General features: G+C 33.8%; 1 protein-coding gene across 1 annotated transcript in view; it reads left to right on the top strand.

Moving 5' to 3' along the window:
- Nucleotides 1-20986, top strand: part of ERC2 (ELKS/RAB6-interacting/CAST family member 2) — a 278502-nt gene that overhangs the window by 129737 nt on the left and 127779 nt on the right. Inside the window, exons 11-15 of the mRNA XM_026035392.1 lie at nt 1633-1668; nt 6014-6043; nt 6928-7121; nt 10599-10610; nt 19712-19847. Coding sequence (XP_025891177.1) covers nt 1633-1668; nt 6014-6043; nt 6928-7121; nt 10599-10610; nt 19712-19847 — 408 coding nt within the window. The remainder of the gene's footprint in view (nt 1-1632; nt 1669-6013; nt 6044-6927; nt 7122-10598; nt 10611-19711; nt 19848-20986) is intronic.

Raw genomic sequence — 20986 nt, 5'->3', positions numbered from 1 at the left:
TATTTTGTGTAAATCTGCTAATAGTAATTGCTCCCCTGAAATCTATCTTCGTCTATTTTTCCTCCTTTGGGAAACTAACTGAAAGAGAAATCTGTGTTATTCTTGCATACACGTGAATTAGGATAGGAGGGAACATCAGCACAGTAAGTTAAGCTGCAGGTCCCAAAACTGTGCTTGTGAACATGAAGCTCTGCTGAAGCTGGTGGCAGTGGAGGCTGCTGACATCTCTGCCCCACGTGGCTCCAGAGCACTGTCTTGTATCTTGAGAAATATCGCAGAGGCAGCACTTTTTATTACGGCAGTTTAAAATGATTATAGTTAGTTTAATATGATTTGCATGTTGTATCAGATTGTTAATAAATGTGAAGATAGTATTCTGTACGTGCTTGCTTGGAGTTACTGGTTTCCCTGAGTAATTATGGTAATATGTGCTATGCCCAAAATTAAAATGTGTACAAGGGGCAAGCCTAAACCAAATCTGTGATTTATTTTCAATTCCTCTATCTTTGTTTCATCTCCTCTCTCTCTTTTTGGAGAAAATAAGGTTTATATTTTGAAAATAAAACTCTTTGTGGCTGTGTCTCACTAGATTTTCGTTATTTTTCAGTGTTACTTAACTATTAATTTCAATGGGAGAAAATATACTGATCTAAAAATGCTGTATTAATTTTAAAGAGGAAACACATTTCAAAAGAAAATAAATGTTGTTGTAAGGAGTAACTCTTTATATTAGCATGCTATATTTTGGTACAGAAAGTAATGTTTGAAAAAATAGGTGTGCTTATTAAACATTGTATGTCTAAGATGGTATTTCAAAATTCATTAATTTGAAAAAAGAATCCTAAAATAAAAAAGGGAGAGTGCTCAGTGCTTTTGGTACCAAAATTCCATGACGTTTTTGGTGGCTTTCTGTTGCTATTTGTGAAATAACATCAGGAATTGCCTAATAGGTATTTCAATACCTTAATAATAATAATAACATATATAATGTGTGTGTGTGTATATATATATATTATATTTTACATATATATGATCTTATTATCCATTTTAGAATTTCTTCCTATTCTTGTTTGTCATTTTCTTAAATTTACCTGCTTACTGACATTTTGCTGTTGCCCAAGTACTTTTTGACAAGCTGAACTTTTGAAAAGTCATTCTGCATAGAAAATTCAGTTTTGTGTTAAAACAATAGAAAATTAATAAATTTAATGATGAAATCTAATTAATCTTTTATATATTACAATCTTTGAAGCTTTGGTGATAAATTGCAGCCTCAGCCAACAGCACTTCTAGTGATTCATTGCTTGAGACCAGCACTTAATGTATCATCAAAAGTGGACACCTTTCTTTATTTCATGGGTTATTTAACTTGAGAAAGAGAAAGTAACACAAACCTTAAATTTCTTACTCCAGCTATTCTTTTTTAGGAGCCAAAATCAACATTTATGTTTCCCCAGTGCCTCTCACTTTCACCGAGGAATGTTTAGAAACTTAAATTTCTACTTTTTTTTTTTTTTTTTATGACAAGTTCTTCTGTGCAAATGCACTGGATTTGTTGAGCTAATGCTGTTTTCCTGGATCTTTCCTTCTTTTCCTGTCTGTGCTTCACTCCTTTCCAACTTTGCAATGTAGCAAGCTGAACAGTTGTTCAATCAGATGTACAATCCAGTAAGTTCTTTCTAAAACTGCCCACTGTAACATATGAAAGCATGAGGATCCATTACCTTACTCTGTCTTGTGTTCTTCCTCTGTGGAGCTTTGCGGAATATTTTTGATGCTTATCTATACCCCATTATAACAAATAAATTTACTTTGTGGACTTCAAGGCCTTTTTTTTGTATATGAAATGCATTAACCCTGCTATTTACTTACTTCAAAAAGTATAAGCATGCTAGCCTTTACGTCCTCAACTTCTGCATTAAAAAAAGCATGCAGACTTTTTTTGTTTTGTTTTGTTTTCTTCCACCTGAGTACTTTATTTGATCCTTCAAACTTAAACTATCTGCTGATCTTTCAGTTTATCTCAAATTATTGAGTTGATTATATGAATAATATTATACAAGAAGTGATGAACATGGTTTTCAAAAGTCTGTATGATTAATATAGTTCCATCAGTTTTTCTCATGAAAGATTCTGTATTTTCAGCACATATACACTAATAATATGGAAACACTGCACTTAATCCAAGAAAATGCTGAAATATAGAAGACTGATCAGAGACATCAGTGTTTATGAATAGGCAAACAACATTACTTTGACTTGTTTAGCATTAATATTCTTCCTAATGTCTGTTTTAATTGCACAGCAACCTTCTGTCTTGATTGAGATCCTGTTTCAGTTGAAGAGCAGTTCTCTACAGAGAACAGTTTCCATTTCTTTGACTGGGACTGTTACAGTTGAAGTACTTTGAACTTCATAGGACAAAAATGATGTAACTGGAGTGTAATAGCAATTTATAAACTACAGCTTTTATATTGATCATGCTTGGTGTGACTAAGTAATTGCTATTATATAAAAGAGAGCTAGTTTTATGGACCTCAATCCAATTTTGCCATTAAAATCAGTGGAGCAGGATTTCTTCCTAGTAGTCTTTTTGCTRACTCGTGTAGCTTCTCGGCATCTAGTACCATATTTATTTTTTAAGTTAGTGGTTAATTGTGGTTCAACCCCAGTCATACATAGATTGGAAGGAGGGTAAAATGGCTGCTGTTGTCATCCGTACCATCGAGCATGTTGCTGTTGAAAAAGGATTTTCTGTTTCTATGTGTCATCTTGATCATCTATGAGGTAGTTAGTTAGTTAGTTCATAAGATTTATACTCCCGCTGTCTTGTTGCCTCAGATTAAAGTCTATTTTTGTGTTACTTTTCCTCTCTTGATTTACATAAGCACTTTCTAATTGTTATTTTAAGTGTAGTTATTTTGCTGTATTGGAGTACTATTTGTAACTTTGTGGTCTATTTGCATATTCTGAAGTCCATCATTTATTTATTTACTTATTTTTCCTTTACATGCTTAATTTTTGCTAAGACTATGTCCATGCAGTTTAAAAATAATGGATGGAAGATGATTTTGCTCTGATAGCAGGCTAGATTTCCTTTAATAAACATTTTTTTCTCTTTTTGTTCTGCTGCTTATACATAAGCAACATACTTTTTAACAATTCCTAATGTCTTCAAATGAAATTGTGACTTGATTGAAGTCAGTGGCAACATTTTCATTGAATTCTACAAGGTCAGTGCTTCACCTCTGTTCTTGGAGGTGGCATTATAGCAGTTACTTAAAACAGTTTTTGTGTTGCAAATCATCATGATACTCAATGAAGTAGGATATTTCACCATTTTTCTTAACAGAGTTATTACTCTGTGTTACATAAAACCAAATGGCACTCTAGTCATGTAATACTCAAGTTTTAATTCTCTTTTTTTAAAATTGGTTCAGGCAAGTATCAATGTTTTACCCCATGCAGAAATAATACTACGTTTTTTAGTTGATTGTTAAATTTTCTGCTACATCAGAAAAGTATCAACTCTATCTCTTGCATTCACTGCTTATATGTGATGTTTTTAAAAACCAAAAAAATCACTGAATTTTTTAAAATATGTATCTATACAATAAGATACCAAAGAGGTGCAAATCCTGCATACTCTTTCAAGAAAGATTTCACGGTATAGTAAAAACATCTCTGTGAGGAAGATGTCAATGGAGTTGGAGGCATATTTTTCATGTTTACTTGGAAAAGTGAAAGTTTTGAAATATCCAAGCATTTTGTGTTAGATAAATATCAGTTACAAGAAATAACATGTATGTTTTTGTCCTGTAATGAAAATAYAACGATGGATGTAGTTTAGAGTCCTGGTGGATGGTTTTATGCATAATAAAGATTTATTTTTGCTATTATTTATGAGTAATGTAAGACAAATTTAGATTACTTGCAGAACCTTCTCTAAGTTCATTACAGCAGWCTCAGTTAAGTTAAATCAAAAATATTTGAATTTTAAGAAGACTAGAGAAGAATTAAGGTCACAGCACCTGGAAGTACAAAAATTTGAAGGATCTGATAAAGTAATTTCTTGCATGTATGTTGTGCTGTTCCTTTCTTTTTCTTTTTGGTGAAGTTCTTAGTTGTTTTCTGTGTATGTATGTAATTGAAACTTTAAAAATCAAGTACTGAATCTGTCCATCCGTTTCTGTTATGCWGAATAATGCATGCATGATTGTGCCATAAAATTGTAATAGACCAAATAATTCATGTTATATGTCTGTGCTACACTGTTTTGGGATTTTTATAAGAAATTTGCTGTTTACATAAGGAAATGTTACTTTACTTCTCAGGTATTTCTAATGCTTACTARTATAAGTAAATATCAGAACTGATATATAATTAAGAATAAGTACAGTTTTAAGTAGTGTGATATGCTGTTTTTATTGAATTGTAAAAATAATACATCCTCTTTGCATAACATGATGAAACATACAACTGCACATTTTGTCTGCAAAATATCATGAAAAGAGTGTGCTGATCTGGAATTCTGAGCTGCCTTTCCCATGMCTAATATGCAAACCTGTTTACAGATCATTTACGGATATAGATTAAGAGATTTATTACTTGCCTGCTAAAAAGTACCCAAGACACCACTCTTGGCCATAAAAATGGGAAGTGTATTCTCCACAAGAAAACAGAAACCCAGGTGACAAAAAAATACATAAATGGGAAAAGGACAGAAGTAGGAGAGGAGAACAGCAATAGGCTGAGACTTTCAGACTCAGGTGATAACCATTCAGCCTCTGGTTAGAAGGGATCCAGGCCTCTCTGCCACATTTGATCTGCAAAAGAACCCAAGGAGAGACCAAAAAGATGGGTGTTTTGCATATTTATGAAGTGATGGAAGCAAGGCAAGTAAATAACAAATAGAATTATATAGCTGAATGAACAGAAGGGAAAGGTGGCAGGGAAGAGCGTGATAATATCTACAGAGGAACTATTAAATTCTAGTTATACCGTTCTCTTAGAAGAAATCTGAAGAGCAGTAGGGAACAATTTGCTCTTTGTGTAGGTTTCTTGGTATGTAAAACCAGAAATTCTTGTTTGTTTGTTTGTTTTCCTAGAGTGACTTTGCCAACATGTGGATTTTTTTTCCCCTTCACTTGTTTATTCTCTTTGGAAAGAATACATATTGCCCCTTTTGGAGGGTCTAATTTCTAATTTTGGTGGAAAATGATACCCAGTCTCCTGCAGAATTGTCCTGGAGTCTTTACTTTACAAACTACAAAGCTAGAAAGTAAATATATTGACATGCCTAACACATAAAATAAATGGAAGTTTATTTCTTAAGCAGGAATTAAGGCGATGATATAATCTGTTACTCACATCTCACTCCAACAGTCAAGTCATTATACTCTGGATGTTACCTTGAAACAAGTAGTCGGTGTTGGGAAACTCTGTATAGCTGTGTGATAGCCTAAAATAGAGATTTGGAAGACCAATACCAACAAATTTAGTATGTTTCTCATGTCAGTCCCTTGACTTTTTTCTTATTTATTGAAGTCTTACAATAGAGAGAGTTAAAACTTCCAAGCTATTTCTTATTATCCTCATGCTTAAATGATATGTTACATGCAAAAACCCTTGGTTTCCACCTCAATAATTTCAAATTTTTAATTTTTGTTTATACTAAACCTAAACCTCTTTATGCTGAAAATGTTGATCATTGCAAAGAATGTGAACCTTATAGCCTTGAAATATTTTATATTAATTGTTTTGAAAACATGCATCTTTCATTTTCATCTGGGTTTCTTTTATTGCTTGCTTGTCTATTCCCTGAAATTAAGATAATTAAATCCACACTTCTCCTGTCCAATAAGATTGTTGGAGAATCTTCAGTTCTAAGYATTCTGAATTTCTGTAGAGTCCCTGTGCATTAAGAACAACTACGAAAAATGTTATCTGAATTTTCTATGTTCAGTGTGCACTGTGTTAAACTACTTGTTTTTTCCTTGCCTGCTCTTTCAAGATGCCAATTAGGAATAATGGGAAGCAAGGGGTAGGCTAAGCATTGCAGTGCCTTGTTGTGTCTCTGTCTGTGATTATTCCAGCCAACAGTTTAAAGCATTTGATGCCTGATCATGCTCCCATTGAAGTTAATTGGGGTTTTGCTATTAGGTTTGATGGGAGTAAGATTGGGATGTGCACTGTTGTTTTTGTCATTGCGTTTTTTCTTGTCTGTGGAATTGCCACCCATCCATGCATGTGTTTGCCAGGTTTGTGCTGTTTTCACCAATGGGCTGGGCTTGTTCTTCTGGTGTTTCAGGTTAAGTATTATCAACAGGGGGAAAAAAGGATTATTGGGTAAACTGTCTGCTGAAAGCATTTAAAATTTTCTTTTGGCTTGTCTTTTAAAAACAGTGCTTTATAAAACTAATTTCTTCCTTTTTAAATTCTTAGTATCAAACTTCATTTGCAGAACAGCAGATGATACAGGTCTCTATATAAATTTATATATCTATGCATATGTATGGAGAAAGAGGGCGAATGTGCTTTATTAAGAAATTGTCTATATGTTTGAAAGAGTTTAACAACTTTAAAAGGAATGAAACGAATTACAAGATTTTTTTTTTTAATTTCAGAAAAAAAAGCAGAAAAAATCTAGAAAAATAGTAAAATTCAAATGTAAAAAAAAAAAATTAATAATTCCTCCTGCTGTCAAACTGTAGCTTTTGTGAAGATAGCACTTGAAAAGAATTTTAGGAAGATACAAGGATATATCCGTTACTTTTTAGTGCTAATTTTTAAAAAAAATCTCATCTAGCAGTAATACCCATAATCCTTTTTATTGAAAATTTGAACTCTGAGGCTGAAGAAGTAAAACTCTTAAATCTATGTAAAGTATTATTATACTTATTCTTCTTTAAAATATTGATTCTGAAGGCTCACGAAGCTGAAGAGGAGGCACGGATGAATCCAGAATTTGCGGACAGAATGAAACAGCTTGACAAAGAGGCTTCATACTATAGAGAAGAATGTGGCAAAGCACAGGCTGAGGTTGACAGACTTCTAGAGATACTCAAGGAAGTAGAGAATGAGAAAAATGACAAAGATAAGAAAATTGCTGAGTTAGAAAGGTAATTCTTGTATTATTTGTCCTATGTCTCTTTATTACAAAGCGTGGAAGTTAAGAGTAGATACACTTTTTGACAAAGTATTGGTGATGTTTTATGATTTGAAATGTCAGAAATGCAGGAAACAAACAAACAAAAAACCCAGAAAAGCCCCACATCTCTTGTTTGTCGCCTTTGAGGCATTTGAGCATTTCCACCTTTTTGTTTGTTTTGTTTTTCCTTCATGAAAGGAACATACACAGGAAAAGTTTTGTGCATGCATGAAAAATTCAATGAAAAGAACCATACTGGAAAAGCAACATTAGCGGAATAAGATTCTTTCTACTAATTCTGCTTTAGTAAGTGGCGAATCAAAACTGTCCCCACACACATATGTTCAGCAGGAAAAGTATCACTAGTTCTCAGAGGTCCTGACAGGTATTGGTAAGTGTTTCTAAGCAGTCTCACACTGCTAAYTCTGAGTATTTATTATTTTTGAGGAGGTTGTACAGTTTCTCTTTAATGGAGATAGCTAATTTTGGAGATCCATTTATTTCACTCCCTCAAATTAAATACTTTTAAGCTCCCATAGGTTATACTGCAATTTATTTGATGTTTAGAAGTTTCTGGGCATCTGATTTCTACTTTCCCATCCTATCCATAGGGAGAATGAATTTAAATGAAATTAATGAAGAAATTTAATTTTAATTATTTTTAAAGAGTTTTCTAGTGTTGAAGRTGGAAGACAAGAGCTTCATAGTACCAACAGTGATATTTTAAGGGTCCCATCATTGTGATTATTGCTTGTAGTGCTTGTGATTATTGGTTATTCCAGTCAAGACACAGCATTGCACTGTCCATTAAGGAGAACTACCAGGAAAGAGGGAGAAAATCTATGGGAACTGCTGTTACCTTGCAGGAAGAGAAACTTCATGGAACTACTTCTAGTCATAAGACCTTACCAATCTTCACAATTATCTGTTGATTTCTCTGCAGACATCTGACAAATGTTTGCTTTAATAATAAGGAACTACATGTGGCTGTCAGTCTTTAGGTGTATCCTATCTTGAGAACTATGATCTCAAATTTAAATGGAAGAATCAAGATTTGTGCTGAAAATACAGGACAATACARCTGAGGACGGCTTTGTTAGCAGCTCATGGTTTTACTATTCATCAGGGAGGATTTAGAATACAGTGCTGTTTGTGTGGGTTTTAATATGTAAGGCAGATATTGGGAGAAGGTATTAGTGAACTGTGGTCACTTTGTACACCATGGATGTGATGTCTGCATAAACTCCAAAATTCTAAAGTAGGATGTTGGAAAAAGGTAGCAGGATTAGGGAATCTGTGTGGTCATGAAAGTGCTGGCTTTGCCTTCAGCGTGGGTGTGTTAGGGGCAATTGCAGACCTAAGCTGTAGTACAGTGACTCCAGGTGTGAGTAGGTTGGAGACTCATGGCATATTCTTTGCAGAAACAGTAGCATTTAATCCATTTAATCTAAATGAGAATTCTTTTTGTTTTAACTTTGTTGGTTTTTTTTTTTTTTTTGTGAAAAAATATGATATATTTTTCTTGGACAAAGCTGGAAGATAGTGCTCAGTTTAAATTTTAAAAATGCTAGGATGGAAGTATATATTGTTCAATGCTTTTATTAGGATGTTATGAAAAGTATAATTATCTATGGTATATGCTGGGGAATTTGAATGATAAAAGTAATCAAAAGTCTGTAGTACAACATGTGTACCTGCAAGTTTGAGACCAACAAGAGTACCAACTGTAAATGAGGGATAATCTTTTGAAAAAAATTTAAGAAGAAAGAGAGTGGGTGAATTTGCCTATGGTAGCGTCGTTATGAACCATCCAAATAATGWGGCAGATGTAAATAATCAGCTGTGAGTAGTCCTGATACATCTGAGTAAAAGTTTGCGATAGAGATAGGAAAGTCTTAATGTTCTAAGGTACCAGTAAGGACACATGTGGAATCCTGCTGTATACTTCTTGTCACTTATATTCAAGAAAGTTGAATTAAAACTGGAAACAGGTGCTGAAAGGGCTGGTAGGATAACTACAAGAGTAGTGTTCTAATGTCACAGGAGGAATCCAAAAAAGTTTTTCTCGAGGAAAACAAAGTCTCGGGAGAAATCTTGACCTCTGCAATGTAAGCACTGCAGTAAAAAAGGGTGATTTAGGTGAGAATGTGTTGTGTTAATCCATAATTAAATGGGTATTATGGCCCATTAGTTAATTTATCTTAAAAGAGAAAGACAAGCTGGTCTTTAAATTTAGACATCCCCAGGGACATAGAGTTTGGGAAAATACTGATAGTGATAGAAAGAACGAGACTAGCAGGAGTTACTTCCTTCACAGCTGGCTATGTGGTAATTGATAAACGTAGTTATCTTATCAGATATTTGCTGGGTAGGGAATGAAATGTTGGAGCTTGATGATGGGAGGAATAAGATACAAAATAGAATACCTTAAGGGAGGTTGGATATATTTTTTCAATGGCATTTTAGCTGGTCAGTCATTTGCTTGATTTGGTGTAACTTCTCAGTAAAGCCTATGGAAGTATGAAAGCTCCTTTAAAAATATTATTTTTGTTCTGAGAGAAAGCTTTGTTTTTAAAATGGAGTATATCATATAGGAAATAATTGCTGTATAGGCTAGGTGACCRATTAGTGAGGAGAGAAGAAGGAGTAAAAAATGGACTCTGTTAATGTGTGACCTGGGTTTTGTGGTACCTATATTTTGTAGTGACTCGTGAAAAAGCTATTCATCTTTTTTTTTTTTCTTAAATGAGGTGTCTCACATGACACTTTTTTACACTACAGTCAGACTCTTCATTCTGAAGAGAATTTCTGAATGAAAAATTTCATTCAAAATGAATTTTCATTTCTGAATGAAAAAAAATAAAAAAAAAWAAAGACTGTCAGCCTGAGAAAGGACTGTATTTCCTGGGGGAGGGCTGAAATCTGTTGCTTGGATCACTGGTAGGTACGGTGGTTTGCACTCTTCAACCTGCCACCTCTGAACAAGCTGTCAAATTGTGTATCTGTTTTSGCTTTCATTGGAAGTCTTGATGAATGTGGGCCTTCAAACCCATGTCCGTTCAAAAAAGACTTCACAGCATATGAGATGCATGGCAGCGAGTGCTACCAGATTGTCTAAACCTAATTTGTTTGCTACTTTTTGTGTAGATGTACATTAGGATGATTGTAAATGTGGATGGTTTTGAAAAGTCCACAAATGCCACTTTGAAGGTTCTATTTTGTTTGGAGCTCAGCATGAAATACAGGAAATACAGAAATACTCAGGTACAGGAACTTGATTTTAATTTTTGTTCTCCCTTTTCTGTTTTGAAAAAAAGACTGCTGATATAACATCTGCTTGYTATATATTTGAAGAACTAATGTGTTCCTACCTTTATTCTCTTTTGTTGTCTTCCTCCCTCCTATCCGTTTTTCTCCAAACTGCTGCTTTCMTCCCTACTCCAACCAGCTTGACTTCCAGGTCAGTATTTTCTGCTCTCCTACTTAATTGCTCCTTCCTCAACCAACGTTTTCATCAATATTTCTTTTATTTTTTTTATTTTTTCCCTGTCTCAGATTCCTGTTAATAACTTCAGTTTGCCATTTATTTATGTTAAACACTATTATAAGGCTCTTGGTCATTTCACTTCTGGATTAGGAACTTATCTCAGTAAGTGAATGCTCTGTCAAAGTGTTTTTAAGAAAATAATTTCATTAGCAACATATTGAATTTGCATCTTCTTGGGTAGGAGGAATTTTTCTCTTTTTGCAGTTTTATTTTGATTATATTTGATTATCAGAAAAACCTTATATATAGACAATCTAGTCAAATAAGTCATGACTTGGACAATAATAATATTTGAAAAGATTTATGCTTCATAGAATTAGTCATTTACTGCCATGCTTTTTACTGTTACTGAAAGCAACATAGGACAAGATGGGAATGGTTTAGCTTTTGGTTTAGAAAATTCCAGCTATTTGAACTGACCAGATTCAGGACCAGTACGTTATTGCAAGGGAAATCAATGGATGTACATGTATTTTCTGGGCAGGGTTTGCATACCTTTGTTCTGGCCAGATGCAAGTTTTATTTTCTTCCAAATTTCAGGTCAACTATGCCAGTATTTATGGTCATGTGTTGTTTTTGAGTAGCATACCTGAACATATGAATGATTGGATAATGTTCTTGGAGACTCAACAGATGTAGACACCAATCTTCTCTGCTYCTGAGGTAGCCTAAGTCTTTCTATGGACATCAATCTTGTGACCATAGATGGAAAAATATGAACCTAGGAAAGCTTCTGTCATRCTGATTCTTTTTTTCTTTGTCAACTCATGCAGAGTTCTTGTGACTTTTGCCTTTGTGTAGGATGGTGCACCTTAAATATTGCTTAATAAATTGAACTACCACGAGAACTAAGATCTGACTTATTCAGAAATTATCTGAAGACTTGATGTGGTGCTTTCTTTTGCTAAAATGCAGGTATTCTAGTACTTTCTAGCTTTAGCTTTCTAGGATTTTATGGTTCCAAGAATCCAAGAATCTCTTCTGGGAGAGAAGMGGGAGTAAATTTTTAGTTTCAGTTAGTTACAGGTGTCAAAGCTTTGCATTTGCAGATATGGGTCCTGGTATCAAGCTGTCATGTGGCACAGTAGGCTAAAATTATGGTGTATCTCCATTCTGCTCTTAGGACATGTTCAGATCTGAAGTTTACAGACCTTTCACGATAATCATGATAATGCTTTTTTTTTTTTTTTTTTTTTTTCAGCCTTATTTTTTTCCCATATAGAAGCAGAGAGAATTTTGTGTCTTAGTATTGAAACAAAATTCTCATTTGCGTTTCAGAAAGGTTTTGAATACCTTGAAACCATCTGGCAAAAGATGAATCATTAATAAAATAATGATAAGACATTTTTTGCCTGAATCGTAGCACATCATAGTTACCATTTACTTTCCAGATGGCAAACTCTATTTCCACAATTTGATTCTTATTGTAATGAGTTACATGAGCATTAACTTACTTTTTATTATATGTCAGGCAATTTTAAAAAGTATTTGAATGGATAGTGATTAGACCTGAGTTTTACAAATACTGGAAAAATAGAAATAGCCTTTCTTTCTGCCACTAATTAATTAGAGGCATTTGTTTAAGGATGGACTTTGAAGTTCGTATCTGAATGAGCATTATAGCATTTCTGTCAGAACATATTCAACATTTATTGAAAATTTCACTAGCCAGAGAGAGCTTAAAGGAAGGTATTATGTTATGCGGTTGTCATTATGGTTGGTTTCATTGGAATTCAGTGATTGGTATGCAGAAACATTTGTTCAGCAGTTGGAGGTGCAATTTCTGTTATGTTTTATTGACCTAAAAAACCAGCTGACCTTACTGAGGCAAACTGTCCTCATAGCCCTGCCAACTTTCATCCCTGGAGTCTTAGATAAGTTGTAGCGTATGATTGGAGTTTATTGTAGGATTTCAGTGAAGTGTTAAGGTTTCACAGCTTGAATCGTCATTAAAGTCAAAACTTAATTTAAGAAACAGATCTTTTAAATATTTAATTTCTGCTCATATGTATATTCTCAGTTGCCATTTTATTCATCCTTTTTACAGAACTTTTAGAATGGTTAGAAAAATGATGCAGCTGTTTCATAGCAAGATGTACTATTGATACTGATGGCAAACAAGAAAATAAAATACATCATTATGTAAATACATATATAATATTGTGTGTGTTTCTACCTACATAATAAAGCAAATTCTAAGCAAAGAAACAATCCTGTAAGKTTTTTTTTGACATTTAGCTTAGAGCAAGTTAGATATACCCAATCTCTCCTGCCAGTAGAGAAGCAGGAGAAGRATATTCTTTCCTACGTGTAATATACTGATTAGTGCTAAAAATTTTCCCACTGGTCTCTGAGGTTGGCCTTCCTAATTGTTTCCATGGGAGGCAAAAGCTCAGTGAGATGTGCAAGGGAAGGTTTAACAGAGTTTTAAATTTAACTTGCTAGCCTTCCACAGTTTTGTCAAATGTCAGTTTGATGGTTCCAAGGGCAGAGTGATATGTTGTTCAAAGATAATTTCCCTGGAGAAAACGAGATAGTGTAGTAATGAAAACTGAGAGAATTTGTGATATACTTTACTCTTCAGAGAGTCTGGTTTGTCTGAGTGAGAAACATAGTTGTCATACTGGGTAACTTGTCTTTCTGTTATAGTCTKTTGGCTATATATACAAAATCACCTTTTAAACATTCTGGAAGAGAGTAAGATTTGATAAATATCACTTTTGTTTTGCTTACAAAATGTGTATTTTTAATTCTTGTGTATTTACATTTAATTTTATTAAGAACAGCAAAGTATTTCTTTGGACTTGCATTTTATTGGCAAGAAAAAGGAGTCAATTCATCATCTTTTACAAAATAAGCAGAATACATAAAAACAAACAATGAGAATGTACCATTTATCACCCTTGTGACTGCATGAGGTACAGTGATGCCAGGACTTYGTGTACAGTAGAGGGGTGTGTGTGTGGAGAGACATCATGACAGGGTACATGAGGGGTACATCATGACGGGTACAGCTTAGCTTCAAAAGCTGTGATTGAAATGAGGCAGGGGAAATAAATTCAAGAATTGCACAGATGGTGGAATCACTTTTTCCACTCCATGATTGCTCCATTGCTCCATGATGCAGGAGCAGGCTGATGAAATGCTCTGATCTAAATTTGTACTGAGAGGTTATTGTGTCAAAACAAGAAGTTGTACAAGGTGTACCTGATTTATTTGGAGGTTTGAATTGGGTTCTGAAAAACCATGGGAAGTTTGATTATGTATTGAATAGAATGGTCAGATTGATCCTGAGGATGGGCTAGATTGAACCAGGAATTGCAGCAGGAGGACTTAGGAGGTGCAGAGGTGCAGAGAAGCACGGAATGCAGCAGACACTATGTTTGATCCTGATTGCAGTTAAGCTGAGGTGGCCATACTGTAGAGGAGCTGGATCCAGAGAATAGCTGGAGTCAGGAGTTGTTGAAGAATTTTATCTAGAAAACAGCTGGAAGAAACCCAATTAAATTAGAACAAATAATCCTTCTCATCTAGTGTTCTGTTATTGGCAATGTTAAAAAACACATGTACAAAAAAAAAAAAAAAACCACAAAAACAACAACAAAAAAAGCCTTTAAGAAGCAAATGCAGAGCAATCCTTGGTATACAAGAGAGATGTGTGACAGATGAGTYTTCTGGTACAGATTTCACACATGTTCTTGTAAAGTGTCATCTGATAACAATGTGTGGAGACAGAGAGCAGTGCAATGCCCTGTATTGGTATTTCAGTAGTCACAGTGATGACCATGTGTTGAAACAAAGTGATACGACTCATAGTTTGGAAAGGAGGCTTTAGCAGTTCTGTTTCGTTCATGCATTATCCTCATGTGGATATTTGTAGCATCTCTCTTTGGTGGGAACTGTCAGACTAAACACTTTAACAGAGACTCTGGATGAGTTCCCAGAGTGTGTKTGTTGGGTAAACTCTTTCTCCTGCATTTTTGTCTTTGAAGTGAGAAATGTTGCTTCCATGACACTCACATAATTTCTAACATGAAAAGTCATTGGTTCTGTCATGGCAATTGTATCTTCTTGTGGATGCTTTGGGAAGACTTGTCATACTGCAGTGATGTGAGCATTGAGAAATCTTCAGTCTTAGATCTTCAAACTTCTGAAATAATGAGATTTAGGGAATGGTAAGAGGATTCTTTGTATTTGCTTTGTTTCTGGAAGCATTAGAATCTGCTGGTTTGTGTTTTTTTGAGACCTGCCAATCCATGTGGGCTTCAGGTTTGCTCCTTTGTTCAAAACCGAAGTAGCCATATGATCCATTGATATCAGAAACTGTGAATATAAAGAAAAACATGAATATACTAAAATTGATTCTTCTATCCTTCTTGGCAGGAAGGCTAATCCAGTGCTACTGCCATGTCTTTTTCCTGTCTCTGCAGGACACATCTGCTCAAGTTTTCCTTTTTCCTGCTGTTTGTCTGTAAGCTTTTCATGTTAGTCTATTAAAGATTTATGTTAAAAGCAGGATGACTTCTAAATTCAAAAGAAGTAGAAGAGATGTTAATAGAAAGTGATTTTATAGATCAGAAATAAAAAGTGGCAGCTGATTTACACTTAGGCTATACTTCAGTAATAGATGATTCAGAATGAGCCATGTCCTCCTTAAAGTACATAATCATTTGGTCACTTAAATTCTCAGAGCTTTTTTGCATCATGTAGTGCTATGTAATAGTATAAAAGAGGCTATATTATTTTATATACTCCAAGATCACAATTTTTGGCATCATTTTAATTAAACAAGAAATATTCATAGCAACTCTGTTGTCATCCTGCATATAAAGAAGTCAGAATAACCAAAGACACAAACCCCAATTGAAAGCCTTACTACAGAGGGATAATGTATTAGAAGTGGTAAATTGCTTGTGTAGAGGTTTGGAGCTTTTTAGGCTCCATTCTACATATGGTGCTTGTTTGGTGGGTGGAGTATTTTGTACTGGAAATGAAAGGCAGTGGCATTTGGTGTTGCTACTGTGGGACACATTTGCTGCTCACAGAACATAACCATTGTATAGGATGGTGAGCTGACTTTGAAGATTTGCAGAATAGTTTTGTTTTACCAGGGAAAAAGGCAGAATGCTCCTGAAATAAAATATTATTTTATATGTTAATAAATTCTAGTTCCATTCTGCCTATGGTTATGATAATCACTTCCTACCATTTTATATCAGTGCATCAAACTGCATGAATGATTCAGCATGAAACAGGCAAATGATCTTATTTGAACATCATCTGCATCATAGGAGAGTGCCAGGCCCAGTATTGTCTTTTGCAGTTTGAGAAGTACAAGTAAGACTAAAAGTTATTTGGAAGCTCACCTGGAATGGTGGTTTCTATTTTTGGATTAAACATTCAATTGTTGGTCATTATGGTAATGTTATTAGACAATGAAAAGATAATAACAAAAGTTCAGCATAAGGAAGAAATGAAAAATTTGAAAGATGTTTTCCATACTACTTTTTTTTTAGGTTGTAGATTGTAAGTCTGGATAAAAAATCAAATTAAAAATCTTAAAATTAACAATTATTACTTAAATAATTAAAATTTAATTAAACTTAAACTTATTAAAATTATTATTAAGAATTAAGGTCTTAAAATTAAGAATTATTACAAAAATACAACAAATTAAACAAAATCCCCTCAAACTCATGCTGTTGTTTCATAGTTTTAGCTCAGTTAATAGATCAAATGTGAATGTTTGTGCACTTTCATTTTTTAAGACAGTGAGAACTCTTGCAAATATTTCTGCTGAACCTTGTTGAAGTAATGTAGTTCAGAAGGGACACTCACATGGACAGGATTTACGGGATCAGGTCTTCTGCATGACTAACTACTGAGATCCAGAGTGCCCTGTAAATTAAGATACAGTCTTTGGTTCCTGAACATGAATCCTTTGTGAAGATGCAGAATATTTATAAAGCAGAAAGACAAGATCTGTTTTTTCTTAAAACTTTAAAAGTGATCTATTTTTTTCCAAGCAAAGGTCTTGGTAAAATACTTCCTAATACACMAATAGAGCAAGAGGTGAAGAGGTTTGAATATTTAAATTTAATATGCAGGATTATATATTTTAAAATAGATTTCTGGAGACTTTTTTTGAACTTTTTTTGAATAAAATTGTATTTTTTTTCTTAAAGTACAAATATGACTGCTTTGCTCAGAACATTCTCTGTTTATCTGTGGTATCAGTTATGTATTTTTTATTTGTTCTTATATAATCAGTCAAAAAAATTTATAATTTTATTTCTCATCTGCATTATTCTAATACTAGACTATTGTATATTTTGTTATAAAATTAGCAAGGAGGTCTAAAGGTTKGGACATCCTGGAGAATTTTTTGATTTATTTTTCTGATACATAGTCCCACTGAAGTGTGCTTTTTAATGTAATGAGAAGTACTACAGACACATATTCCTCAAGCAAATGTTAAAATTTTACTCTTAGGAATATTTTGCCTTTCTGCATTTTTTAGATGCTTTGGAGAAAAAAAAAAAAAAGAAAGAGGAGAAAAAAAAAAAAGGGTCTTTGAGATATAGAGTAAAGGCTATACTAAGCACGAAACAATTATTTTTGGCTGACATTACCTAGTTCTTGGCCAAGGTATGCAGGTGCCTAATTAAAACTAGGGATTTAGTGTAATAACTTTACTTTCTGTAGTTATCAGAGAAGAAAGTCTTGAAGTAGAGTCTCCAGTTACACACTACTGTAGAATGAACTCTGAAAGATACTCACATGTCTGCTGACACTACATGTTAATATTTATTTTTAAAAGTTTGACTAAGTGAATTACATGTAGTATACTCTGGATTATGAGATTAATTTGAGAGTTCTTCCAAAAGAACAAGATAAATTGAACGGAGTTATACAGTCATTAGAATTAGTGATGCTCATACGAGTAAGAACACAGTGATACAGTGTTTTGATATTTGTATTCCTGCTGATTTAAGTTCTGTTGGAATCTCCATGGTACTACTGTCTGTTTCTTCTAACTATAGAATAACTTCTGTTTTAAAATGGAGATTTTCATATTTCTCTTTATTTTTAATTTATCTGTGAGCTTTGTGTAGACTTGTTTTAATTCTGTTTTTTTTCTTCAACTAGTGACATCTACTCTGTCTTGATCTGTTTTCTGTGCACGTATTTACTTTTCACTCAGATAAATACAGTTTCAGGAAGATAGGCTAAATTTATCATCTATTTGTAGTATATTTGAGATCAAATAAAAACAAATTTAGAATCTATTTTGTACGGTAGTACTCTATCAAACTCCAAAAATATCTAAGTGATTTTTCTCTCACATTGTGACTCGAAGTTTTAGAAAGGAAATCAATAGGGAAACTGCTCTTGTAGTTTTATATGCACTGAATGCCTTGTTATTTTCTACAGTTCGTTTCCCTATTTTTATACATATGTCTGTTGCTGAGTATAAAGCTGTTAAACTATCACCTTTCATTCTGGACGTCTCTTGGTGAAAAGCTAACACTCCTATACCATTACTTCATCTGTTTGAACTTCTCTGAGAGCCAGGTGAATCTTATTGCTTGTAAATAAATAAGAACTCTTCATTCTGTTACTCTGGTAATTGAAAGGGCTAAACTATCAAAGATTCTCAGTTGAATTACTGATCCTCAGTCTTATTTTTCTAAGGAAAAATGTTTCTTTCTCATAATAAGCGTATATTAACTTTTCTGATATGTTGTATACCCACAAATTTTTAAGTGCAGTGTCATCTAAGAATTTTTAATTGCATGGGAACATTTACTAATTTGAGATTCGTAGTTAAGCTTTCAGTATAAATAAATGAAAGAATTGATAGGAGGACAAAGAAGGTTGTGATAGAAGTAAGAACAACATGTCCTAGATCCTTTAGCATAATCAAGATGAGTGCAATAAATGTATTCTGTATCTTCTTYTTCTCTGAAAGTTCTACTGTGGAAAGCACAGAGACACTTCCAGTGGTCTTTTTGGTCACTAAAAAGATATTCCTTGCATTTGCCAAGATGGGATTAGTGAGTAGATCTCATTAGGAATTTGCACATGACTTTGTTCCCTTTTATCTATATAAAAATAAATTCCTCGGAGTCAAAAGAAGTCGAGAAAATAATATCCAAAAGTCCAATAAGGTAGAAAGCATTGCTACAAAGATATTTTCAGAGCCAGCCAGAGCAGTAGCTTTAGCATCCAAGACAAAATTAGTTTGCCTCACTTCCTTCAAGGGTACATGCTAAGTACTAAAACCAAAAATGCTTCTACTATCTTAATAAATAAAAGCCATAGAAAAAGAACAGTAGACTTGAAACAAATTAAAAATAAAATTTTTGAGTAAATTCTTAAGAAGTGGTGTTAAGGAATTTTTCATTTTCATTAATGATTGTTTATAAATTTGCTGATAACTATTTGTTGAAAGAATTCACTTTTTTGAAAAAATAAACAAATGTAATGTTTTTGTTATGTAAGAAGATATTCATAAAGTTCTATTGTGGTTTTTTATGATATATTTATGTTCTGGCCCCCTTCTCCATTACACTCTAATTTTCAGAAATATTGTATCTCTCTGMCAGCTTTGCAAAAGTAAAAATCCATGACTTTTATTAGCCATTCACCTTCAGTTTCTACTTGCTTTGAAATGAATTGGCCCTTAAAGGATCTATTAAAGATGACCCTGGAATTCCAGTTTGTATTAGGAATGTAGAATAATCATCCTCTGCCATAGTGTGTGGGACGTGTGAACAAATGATGAAAAAGGAAGAAAATCTTGTGTATCAGAATAACCACTGTATAATTTTATGGCTTAAATCCATTTTGATATGTCAGTTTGAAAACAAGATGAATTTTTATGATTTAAGTCTGATATTCAGAATACTTGTGTGTGTTGGTGACAGTGATCTTAGTCACAAGTTACTTTGTAGAGAAACAGATGTGATTGCGGTTATTGGCACTAATGGGTATGTGCATACAATTTTCAGACATATGAAGGACCAAAACAAGAAGGTTGCCAATCTGAAGCACAATCAGCAAATGGAGAAAAAGAAGAATGCACAGTTGTTGGAAGAAGTTCGTAGACGAGAGGACAATATGACAGACAACTCTCAACATTTACAAGTGAGTTGATTTTTTTTAAAAAATTTTGCTTTAAAATCACCAAAGAGATTTTTTTTGTGTGTGTAGATGTGTGTATCTTCCAGCACATATAATAAGTTTCTCTATGTAAAGAACTGCTGCTTCTGTCCAGCTGGAGAAGGTGCTAGTGACGGCAGTTTGCAACAATGAGCTATTTTAGTGAGAGGAAAAGCAAAATAGAATAGAAGTCTTTTCCTCAAAAAAATCAAGAAAGTCATTCTAGCTGGTTTTGAGGAAAGTCAGAAAATCGAAGGATAATTACCCTTTCTGTATTCAGTTTCTGCAGCATTCACAGTGTGACATCTATAGGCATATTGAGATTACTCAGTGGGTTATGAGTGCTCAGCATGTTGGAATATCAAATAGTAGCTTTCTCTGAGAGACTTTTTTTTTTTTTTTTTTTTTTTTTAAACTGAGGACACATTCACATGCCCAGGTGATTAGCTATGTAAAATACAATTCAGTTTTTCAAAAGCACTGAATTGTATAGTAGTATGGAGACTGCAGGGAACTACATTTGAGACCCCTGGGCCCCTTCCTGTTCTGTGTTTCGAGCTGTGGCCCTCCACATTAATGTGCACTGTCTGAAAGTGGAGACCCATAACAGGAAGAATATCATAATCTCATCACGCACTCCGGTCACTTAATGAGCGTGATTTGATCAWATGAGCTCAGTGTACATATCTGTGGACTGGGTTAGACAGCTCAGGTTGGCAGACAGGGCCACAGTGAAAGAAGAATTCTCACCAGAGTTCTCTTTAGCTTGCATACTTAAGTAGGGAATCACAGAGACAGCTATAGCTGTCTTTCCTTGCAGATTTCTTGTAATCATTAATACCTTGTTACCACGTCACAAAAACCTTTTTGTTGCTATTGGAAAGAAGAACTTCTCATACTGCTCCTTTGTGTATAATTTAGGCTTTGAGCTACATTTTTGGAGAAACTCTATGGTTTATAAATTACTAAATCTCAGACATGAAGATTTGAAATATAATTAACTGATCTGGATAAATGATACCGTATATAATTCGTAAATTATATTAAGGAACACAAAACAAGTTTGCTACTTGACTTAAAAAACTACTTATTCTTTGAGCTGACTATGAAAAACCAAAGAGAGT

This window comes from Nothoprocta perdicaria, unplaced genomic scaffold (assembly GCF_003342845.1).
Source record: "Nothoprocta perdicaria isolate Ctin4 unplaced genomic scaffold, notPer1 scaffold_16, whole genome shotgun sequence".
Classification (NCBI taxonomy): Eukaryota; Metazoa; Chordata; class Aves; order Tinamiformes; family Tinamidae; genus Nothoprocta; species Nothoprocta perdicaria.
Note: the sequence above shows the minus strand (reverse complement) of the source record. Positions and strands in the feature narration are given on the sequence as shown.